The 10,662-nt window shown below is 38.9% G+C and overlaps 1 protein-coding gene across 1 annotated transcript in view; it reads right to left on the bottom strand.

The window, feature by feature from the left end:
• The window catches only part of tei (teiresias), a 155,946-nt gene continuing 145,284 nt past the window's right edge, over nucleotides 1–10,662 (bottom strand). Inside the window, exons 11-12 of the mRNA XM_068289557.1 lie at nucleotides 550–728; nucleotides 1–469 (exon numbers count right to left, since the gene is read on the bottom strand). Coding sequence (XP_068145658.1) covers nucleotides 170–469; nucleotides 550–728 — 479 coding nt within the window. The 3' untranslated portion in view covers nucleotides 1–169. The remainder of the gene's footprint in view (nucleotides 470–549; nucleotides 729–10,662) is intronic.

Here is a 10,662-nt window from a genome sequence, read left to right as displayed (position 1 = left end):
TTTTTGGATAGCATAATCTCATGTGGTTAAGGGGGGACTGGTTTTGTTGGTTTAAGGGGGAGGGTTATATAGAAATAGTTGTAGTTTTTGTAGTAATAGTTGATAGTGGATACTAACTGCACTTCAATCGCTCATTCATTCAGTTCACTCACACACTCTCTCGCCCAACTCAATGGCAACTGAATATGCTCAGGATGACCAAGGTCAGGACCAATGAGTTGCACAGATTGGTTGCCGTATTATTGCTAAAAACTGGGAAATGTATTTGTTCTGGTCGATTCAGTTCCTCCTCCTCATCGTCATCGATGGCATTCGACATGGGTCGGTGGCGTTTTGTGAAATTCACATGAAAAACAGCCTCGGCCACGCCTCCAGGCGTTGAGACAATGAAGTAAAATGTGCGCGGCACACGCTCATGCATACTAACATAGGTGAGACGAGCCTCCTTGCAATATGGTGTGGGCAGATCCTGCCAAAAGAAAATAGAACAACCAAAGACAGAAACATTGTGTAAGTAAAGATCTTGGAAATGTTTTTCTCTCTGTGTACCTTGACGGAATAGGCCAGCACTGTGCTGCCATATTGATTGCCCGGGGTGAAGACACGATCACCATGCAGCCAGCGTGCTGCATGTGCCGGGGGATTGGCGCAGAATTCCACATTGAGGTGCAAAGGTGATCCGGGATAGGCCACAGGTGTGGCATTCAGTGCCATCACAGTGGGAGCACCTAAAAAAAGAATCATAGAGAAAGATATTTTTAGTAATGAAACCTAATACAATTTTGTTCAGTCAGTTTGTTAACTAACTAACTTCTCAAGGACTTTTGCCTAAGCTATGCTAAGTAAACTCTCTAAGCCCTAAGCGTCAGCACACTTCTTTACGCACACACACACACACACACAGATTGCTAAGCTCTCTGACAAACACAACTGTACTTTTACGCTACGCATCAGCTGCAATTAAAGCCTTGGTGGAAAAGTTTACTTGCCATCGCCACTAATTAAAAGCGTATCACCCGACAAATGTGGCACTTACCGCACTCCCCACCCTCCCGCAAACCCTAAGCCACTTCCCCCACACCATCTACTAAACACTAGGCGGAGACACAGTGTTGCAGAAGAAAAAAAAAACAGATAGGAAAATCAAAATAAATAGAGAACAACATGTGCGGCTTGAATGGATGATGGGTGTGTGGGGTGTAAAAGGTCATGGAGTGGGTGAGAGGTAACACAAAAAAAGTTTGTTTTAAGAACGACGAAACTTCATTAAAAAGTTTTTGCCAAAGCGAATTTTGTGGAACTTATGTGGGTCATGGTGGATTAATACTAAGAGGAAGATTTACAGAGAGAAATACCGAGAGTTTTCGCTGAGATGCTTATGCAGTCTGACGACGTTAGCCAACACTGCGACAATCCAATTAGACACCCATGTGCTGCTGCTTCTCTTACACTAACTCACTCACTCACTCACGATGAGCATATTTAATTATCGAAAGGCACGAAAATTTTGCAATTTTCCTCATCATTGCCTTTGCCGGCAGAGCGACAGAGCGACAAAGATAGGAAATAAACTTTGAGCCACAATGGCGTCTAGGTCCCAATTCCTGGTAAACAAAATGGCCAAAAGTGTTAAGTGCAAATGAGTGTTGGCTCAAGGGTGTTGGCCATGGTACACGGCAACGAATCGTCGCCCTCCCTCCTTCACAATTCAGTGTAGACACAAACAAAAACAAATCGACACTCTGCAAAATTTATAACTTGAAAACCCTTCGACTAACTGCAAAATCAATTAAACCAAGTGAGTTTCTCTCTCTCTCACAACACAAACACACTCTGTGTTTTGTAACTTTCCCCCTTTTCAGCCTGCCAAATTATGCATTCAACGCCATTTTGTAGACTAGGGTTGCCACCACCAACAAAAAAAAAGTGTAATTTATTTGACAGCTAAAAATGATTTCACTCTGTGTGTATGTGTGAGGCCAAAACCCAGCTCAGCTCTCAAAGAGATTTAAATTTTATTTTGATTTGCACTCACTGAGCCGTGTGGCAGAATTTTTAAAGGTTCCCCCACACACTTGCCACCCTCTTGTACCCTTCGACTCTTCATTCGCCATCGCTCAGACTCAGGTGGTTCATGGCCCCAGGGTCCAGAGCTTGGTCATTGGTGCGATTTTTAATTTGATTTCCAAGCCAAAGAGCTTTGGGTGCTAAATTGAAATGAGTTTTGAATTGTGTGCGTAGGATGAGTCGAGCATGAAGAGCATAACAAAGGGTAGGGTATAAGAAGGTGGTCCAACATAAACAAGAGAAATTCTGCACAAATCATTTTGAAGGACAAAAATCAAACATTTTGTAATTTGCATTAAGGAAAGTAAGTATCAAGTGTATGCCTTGAAGATTAGTTTTTGTTTGTAGGGAATCAAGAGACTTCAACAGAAAAAATTTGTTTTAATTCACATAAAAGATCGTATTTTTACACAACTGATATTCAAAACTTAATACCTGAGTCATTCATCAAGAAGTTGGATAAGTTGTTAAATATAAAAAATACTTCTTTTGGCTTTACTGAACAATGCTTTTGCAACTCTTACTCAATTATGGTTTAAAGCATTAACCGAAAGAGCCAAAAAGCACTGATAAAATCAACACTCAGTTTCTTGCTGATGGCTTTGCCCAAAAGTAATTTCAACAAGCGAATAAACGACTTCTCTGACTGCAATGACTGGATGCGAATGTGAAAATGCAATTATTTTTCTTTTTTTGATATTCATTTTTGTGTCTGGCAAGTGGATTGTCCAACACTGGCCACGGCATACGCAAATGAACGCCAAGTTTCAGCTACGTGCAATCAATGGTGCAAGCATTTCGTTCCCCTTCGTCCCACTTCTTTTGTCCGCCTTCTTCTTTTTGTCATTGTCTGGCCCCATTTCGAGTCGAGTGGCCGCCAAAAGTGTTGCAAAGCGTTTTTCGCAGTTGTTGCTCATGTTGTTGTCGCCGCTGCCCGCCTTCACCTTTTTATACACAAAAAAAAAGAAACTTTTTTTCCCCACCCCCCCCTTCACTCACTCATTCAGCACAGACAAAAGGCAACTACGAAAAATTAAGTTAACTTTTTCGGGCAACGGGAATTGAGTAATTTTCAGCTGTAAAACTTTATTATTTTCGACCCGAACTGACTCAACTGGAGGTCTTGGTCTAAGGGTCTCGGTCTATTGTTGTTGCAACAATTGTAGAACATGCAAAGTTGCTGTTATTGTTTAAATGTTTACTTTTAGCTGTAGCAGTTCCCTGCACTTGCCTTCCCCTTCGCTGCTCCTCACTCTCATCCTTTTCCTTTCTACTTTGGGAAAAACATGCAAATTTCATTTGTGAATTGCAAAGTGGGACGTAACGGCAGTGACTGGGGTAAAACCGCCAAGGACTTGGCAATTTTCATGCAATGAACCAAAACAGGCAACTTAATTATATCAAAGATGGCCAAAAGTACAGTTGCAGCAACTAACTGTACATAGAAATAAACTAGTTGTTATAGTTAAAGTTGGCTAAAGTGGTTCTAGTTACTCTTGAGAATTTTCGCACTACTCACACAACAAACTGATATTCCAAAATATGAACCAAAATATAATTAGAATTGAATGCAATTAAACTAAGCCAAATGTTTTGGGGCCATGAAAGTTTGGTTGGTTGTGGTCTAAAATTATATAATAATTGTGGCTCCATCAATACAACTTTAATAAATCTGTTTCTATAGTTCCCTTTTCTATTTCAGTTCCTTAGAATGTCAACAAGGTCTAATAAACTCTTCTTAGCATACTTCTAGGATGCAGCAGAAAGTTCTCACGTTTAGGTATAAGGAACTAGATACAAAGTTAAAACGATTGTGTAGATGGGGCTTCGAAGAAATGTCGAAATAGATTAAATTAAATCTGCTAAAAAATAATTAATAAACGACGAGAAAGAGACGAGATGGTAACAGCATCACATTCAAAACCGATAAGTTACTGACGAACTTGCTCAAGTTTCTTACTTTTTCACTAATTCTTAAACTAAATACTGAGTAATTGATTAGTCAGAATGCCCCATGAGTAAGATTTAATATGAAAACAGATTCAAATTGCTAAGATTTGGTGTCAGATTAACTTGGCATATTGATATTAAGAATTGCCTAAACAATTGAATAAACCATAAGTTGATGACAATTCCCCAAAGCTACTGACAAGTTGATTATAAAGCGTTCTACTACTACTTCTATTACAATCTACTATTACTTATATTTTTATTAAAATCAACAACACGAAAAAAAAACCAAAAAACAAACACTTGGGTATACATTTTGGCAGCTTCAGCTGCAGGAATCATTTCCCCCAGAGCAATTTCAGACACATTCAGAAAGAGCAACAGAAACAAGAAAGCACACACACACACTGGAACGAAACGATGAGAAAAGCTGAACAGAACAGACAATTACAGGTGAGCGGCATTTAAAAGACGTAAACAACTGCAAAACATGCCCCAGGGGCAAGAAAGGAAAACACAACAGAAAAAAAAAAAACTGATAGGAAGGCAAAGAGCGGCAGCAGCGGCTGTAAAAGGAAACATCTGAAATCTGAAAGAGCCTGCGAGCTGAAACAGGTAACACACACACACACAATGGCAAAAAAACACTGGCCCAATCTGGACATTAAGTGGACTTTAAGCTACCCTGTAGTGGTAATGATGAGGACATAACAACATTCTGTGGTATTGAATGTTTTTAGTTTGATTACAGATAGACTGAATGGTAAAATTGAAAGGACTCCACCTTTATAGATATCTATAGACCTTTTCTTAGATTTAAAGATCAGAAAAACGAAATCTTTTTCATTTAGGCAAAGCAATAAGCATTCATTCAGTTGATTTGTTGCAACTGATCATGAATATCAACCATTTTATATGTTTTCCTCATACGATGATGATTTCATTCGAGCCTATGACTATAGGGTATGAGACTTTATTAAATATGCACAGCTCAAATGAAAATACAGATAAAGAGCAAACGAGAGAGATAGAAAGTGTGGAGAAGAAAAGTAAAGGAAAAGAAAAATGGTCAGGGAGATGGTAACACTAAAATAACAGGCAATCCGACAGGCAGCAAGTGAAAATAACAATCATAATATTCAATTATGCAATGACTGCCTGAGGGAAGGACCAAGGAGCACAACCAGAAAGAGAAGCGAGGGCAAGAGAAGTAGTGACCTCCACCTTCATCATCTCAAACCACCTCCGGTCGTCGGACCACCAGCTCCTTTGCCAGGAATCGCGCTGTTACCCTGTTTTTACCATGTTATTGTTGCCCTTGAATAATTAATAAACATTGTGTGCACTTAATGCAAAAAGCTGCAAATAAAATTACCAACAACAACACTAACAAGGACTTCTGTAAAAGCCTTCTTTGCCTTCTTCGTCGTCTCTCTGTGTGTGTGTGTGTGAAAAATCATTTGGCTAAAATTGAAATTACGTGCTTTGGCTGAGCAATCAAAAAGGGATTAGCGCTCTTTTACTTTGGTCTTCCCCGCCCGCCATTTGTCACTTGGCCATTTTGGCCAAGAGTTTACCTTTAGGCCACTTTTAATTGAATTTATTGTCATTGAGCAGAGAGGGCATTGAATTATAGATTACACCCGATGACAAGTTAAACCCAAAGTAACCCTCCTCCCCCCTCCCCCCCACTCACATCTTCTAACGCTGCTCTTCTTCAAAAGGCTTTCAACATTTATCTTAAGTTTTTTTTTTCTTGGCTAAGCTGGCAAAACTGTTTAAAAATTAATGATTAAAAGCAAAAGCATTGAGTGTGAGAAAGAGACAGAGAGAGAGAGAGAGGTGGTTTAAACTTTTCAAAAGCCTTCGTTTTGTTATTGTTGCAAAAAGTTTACTGCGGTTTGCTTTTGGCCAATTGTTAGTCCAAGCACGCGTTTTGTTGGCGTTTTAAAACGCGTACATGACAATTTTTAAATCGTCCTCAAAGTTTTTACAAGGCTTACATCCTTATTTTTCATATCAAAGACCTTACACCTCAGGCTAGTCCAATGATTTATCTATACACTGTAGAGAAAGGTATGTCCAGTTCATTTAGTTGGTTGCTCGAAGCTAAAAACTTGACCATTTGATATTCTTTTATGATTTTCAACTGACCTTAAGGTTTGCTTATATACTGAATGATAGTGTCATGTTGGGGCAAGGCAGTGGTTTGTGTGGGGTAAGGGGTAGGCAGATAGCTAACTAAGGTGACGTGCAAATGTAAAAGCAATGCAAATGAAAGTAAACACCGCATTAAACATACCCTTTTTAAACTACTCATACATTTTTTTATTCCTTGCAGAGGTTACTTATTATAAAATTGGCCAGATGTTTGTAGTGAAGTGAGTTTTTTAAAGATTCTCTAATGAAATAAGTTAACCAGAATCGAATCTCTTGTTGATCAGTTGTGTTTTTGAATACTCTGATCATCAATGAATTCCATTTCAATTGTAGTTTTATTATTCAATATACATTTCTATATCTTGGATATCACTTTTACATATACTATAATCATTTTTGACCAGGAGCAAGTCGATTGAAAATACGTTAATAAAGTCTGAAACATCAATTTGCCTAATAGTAAGGAACTGATAAAAGTATATCTTATGGATTCCAAAAGTTATGACAATACAAGACAAGAGTTCTGACAAAATACTTTTACATTTAGGCGACATTAAATGGGGAAATCCTTAAGGGAAATTGCAAAACTTTACCTATATCCTGCCAAAAAAGATTCTCTCTTAAATTTAAGGCCAAATAACTATAGCTAGTATTAGTGGTGACTGTAATTTGTAATTACCTCACAACGTTAGCAGATATAACTGATATAGCCGGATGTCCTGTGGCATCAGTTCACATCAATATAAAAATCTCTTCTATATGTTGATTTTCCAGTCCCTAATATACCCCTTTCAGTCTTTTGATAATATATAGAGGGTAATGGAAAAGCTAAAAACTGATAAAGTTGTCATAATAAGAGCAGCCTTCTAGGTATGCATGCATCTTTACCCCGCTGTCTCTCTCTCTCTTTTTTACTGCCTCTAGTTCTCTATGTCTCTGTGCAAATATCTCTAACCTAAATCTTGAAAATTTACAAAGAGCAAACCTCTTTCCCTAACTCTCCCGCCTTCACCTCTGTTTGCCTCTTTTTGGCGATGTCAACACAAATTAAGCCAAACATGTAAAACTGAATGCAATGTTGCCTCATCTGCTGATGCTACTCATGGTCCTCGCCCACTGCCATTCCCCTCTCTTGACACACCCCTCTTCTGCCATAGTTTAGGTATTTAAATATGCTCTTTCACTTTCAATATCAAATGAGTGGCTGGTTGGCTGGCAACTTTTACAGCCAAAGATTGCAACTTGTAGATACTCCTCGGTTCTACCGCAAAGTTTGGCGTTTGCTCATATGATGGCAACTCAACTCTTTCTGTTCCATGCCCTTTTTCTCTTAGCCTCTCTCTCTATGTTTCTCACTCCTTTAGTTTAAGTAAAAACTTTGCATTTGCAACCCAATTTTTGAGCTAGCCCTTTACCTCTCGTTTTTTCTCGCACTCTCGTTTCTAGTCTTTGCCTTGCCTTGCCTTGGCTTTTGCACAAATTGCACAAGTTGCCAAAAATCGCTTCACATGTGCCACTTAAAGTTTTTGGCTTTGGGTTTGTCGTGTAGTTTACCAAGTTGTAAGTTTTGTTTAGTTTAGTTTTTCATTTTATTTTTTACCTGGCTTCCACTTGTAAAATTTAATAAATTTTTCTACCTAACGTTTTCTTAGTTTTGTGTATATTATTATGAAAGTGAGATGTTTGGCAAAGTTTTAAGTGATGTTGGGTAAATACACTACAAAATTATGGGTAAACATACACACACACACGAACACACACGCACACACCCTTAGAATCAAGATGGAGAACAAGTTAAGAGAAGTAAAAAATCTGTGGGCGCAAATTGGTTCGGCAAATAAAGCAGTTGACTAATAAACACGGTAATATTTGTTTCAAAATTTCTTATCAAATTCAACAGCAATAGTGTTGCAAAATATTTATGTGAGTTAAGTTAAGTGTTGCAAAGTGTTTTAGGTGTTAGGTGAGCAGGTTAAATGAAATCAAGCGTTGTTCTTTGTATATGTTAAATGAAGATTACTCTGCATTTCTGCCAGAGATAAGGATTGACAGGTGGGTCCTAGTCTGCTGGAGGAGGTTAGATGGGATGACAGAAAAATTACATCGAATAAGACATTGTATTGCTAAGGTATCGGGATCTGTGTAGTTTCAGTGAGAGATTCTTAAGCAGAAAGTAGCCGTGACTAGCAGAACTTCGATGAAGCAAAGTACTAAACGGTCAAGTAAAATTTCAGAAAAAAGACACAGACCTCCAGAGGTACAGACGAAGGACAAAGATAATAATAATTCATCCAATTGAATTGAAAACTTAGCCTAGCTTTAAATCTATTCTTAATTTATTTGTCATTTACCTTTCATTCCTAGTTTTCATAAAAAAATAGCTTTATTGGTAAACGTGTAGTGTTGCATACTAAAGTTTGACTTTTTTCTGTTAGTGTTGGCAAAGCAATTACATGAAAAAGGTATTGCGCAACGTTCCATTTCTGATGAAAGGGCCTATAAGTGATGTCGACATTTTGATGTCAAATTGGCGCCATGTACGTTCGCTTTACATAAACTGCAGCCAAGAGGCGCCTCATAAAATTTGCGGCTCAGTGGAGAATGCAAACGGTGCGAAAGTTGCGGTTTTCAGCCGGAGCAACGACAAACAGTGTGTGTGTGTGTGTTTGTGAGTGTCAGGCCTATGCTTTATAGTCTGACATTTGACATTTTTATTAGCTTTGTGGCGGCGTCGTTTAATTACTTTACGCACAACGTTACCAACAATTTTTCCTATATGCATTTTATCTCCTACTGAATATATGTATATGTCTATGTTTGTGTGTGTGTTCTGTTGTGGGCATTGTCCTTGCTGGTCACAGTGAAATGCAATTAAAATATGCATTTGAATTTTATTGCATAGCTTTGGGCGCACCAAAAAATTACACATTTTATGCGTGGGCAGCTCATTAAATGGACGTTTCAACATGCAGAATGCCTGGTGAAGAAGCGAGAGGGTTTTGGGAATGAGGTCTTTTTGGCGGTTGCTAAATGGATGTTTTTTCGTTCAAGGCCCAAATAGAAATTATAGCAATTGTTGGCCAACAAATTTATGGTAACCAAATATTAGAGAGCAGCATCAAACAAAAAGGAATAGTAATTTAAATGGAATTTCAACCCAATTCCTTTTCCCTCATAAGTTGACGCTTAAATTACTCTCAATCAATGTGCAACTTGACGCACAACCCTTCTATAATATTTTTATTTTTAGGCAACCCCCCACTAAGATCTCCCTCTCTCAGTAACTTTGCATAATCCACTTGAGGCAACTGGCAGGCGGTATGTACACGTCATCATTATACAGCAACTCAGTTGCGTCCTTCATCTCCTCTTTGATTTGCACTGAGAGTTCCTTCCTCTTACTCTCCGCTTATTATTAGTTGGTGCAACCAACAAATGTGGCTGCCGCTGGGCACACAATTGGTGGCCTCAACTGAAGCCAACTTAACCCCACAGGCGACAACTCTCAATGGAATTGTCTTAGAGGGGTGCCAATTTGCATGCTCTAACTGGAGGCATTACTCTTAAAGGCAACTATTTGTGCAAAACACAATCGATGGCCTATTTGGAAGAGCTTCTCGTCTTGCATATTTTGGAGTGCATTTCGCCTAATTTGTATTTATATTGCGATTCCTCAAGTGTGCCTGACATTCGCCGAGTGCAAATTAGTTTTGATTTCGACTCATTTTATATGGAAATAAATGAGAATTCGAATTGTCAGCTTGTTTTACAGTCAGTATCCGGCCAGACGTAAACCAATGGGTGTGCTTAAGAGAGGGGGAAGGGGGAATGAAATTCCAGAGGAAAGCAAGCCTAAGAGAGGGGGCAAAAAGGGTTGACCGACGACGTCTGTTGTCATCTATTTGAACAACTTTTTCAACTCATTTCCGCTGCAGAAGTCACCAGGCTGGCAATTCTCTTCCCCCCTCACTCACACACATGGTCCGTCTCGCTCCGTCTTACTCCATTTTTGAATGCTGTCATGGTCTGTAGCCATCTCTTTCAACTTGTGACCAGAAATATGATTTTCTGCAACTGTCTGAAAAGTTTTTGCTGTTCTTGTTGTTGCTGCTGCTGTTGCTGCTGCCTTGGCAGCCATTTTTTAGCCTTTTGGAGTTCATATTTTAACTAACGACTGTAGACATTAGTGTGGGAGTGAGATGGCCATACATATGGAAAATTATAATTTAGTCAACATGCCCCTGCCATCCCATCTTATCCATATCTCTCTCTCTCTCTCTCAGTCTTCTTCTCTGCGTGTGTGTGTGTGTGTGTGTGGGGTATGAAAATTGAAGCGTAAAAATTAATGCTTGAGTGCATTTTGTGCAAAAGACAACACACACACACACATACGGCATAGAGCAAAAGGAAAGACCAGTGGAAAAACAAAAAAGATAGGAAAAAGCGTTGAGGAAAAACGGGTAAAAACTGTTGACAACCAGCCAA

This window comes from Drosophila tropicalis, unplaced genomic scaffold (assembly GCF_018151085.1).
Source record: "Drosophila tropicalis isolate 14030-0801.00 unplaced genomic scaffold, ASM1815108v1 contig_593, whole genome shotgun sequence".
NCBI lineage: Eukaryota > Metazoa > Arthropoda > Insecta > Diptera > Drosophilidae > Drosophila > Drosophila tropicalis.
Note: the sequence above shows the minus strand (reverse complement) of the source record. Positions and strands in the feature narration are given on the sequence as shown.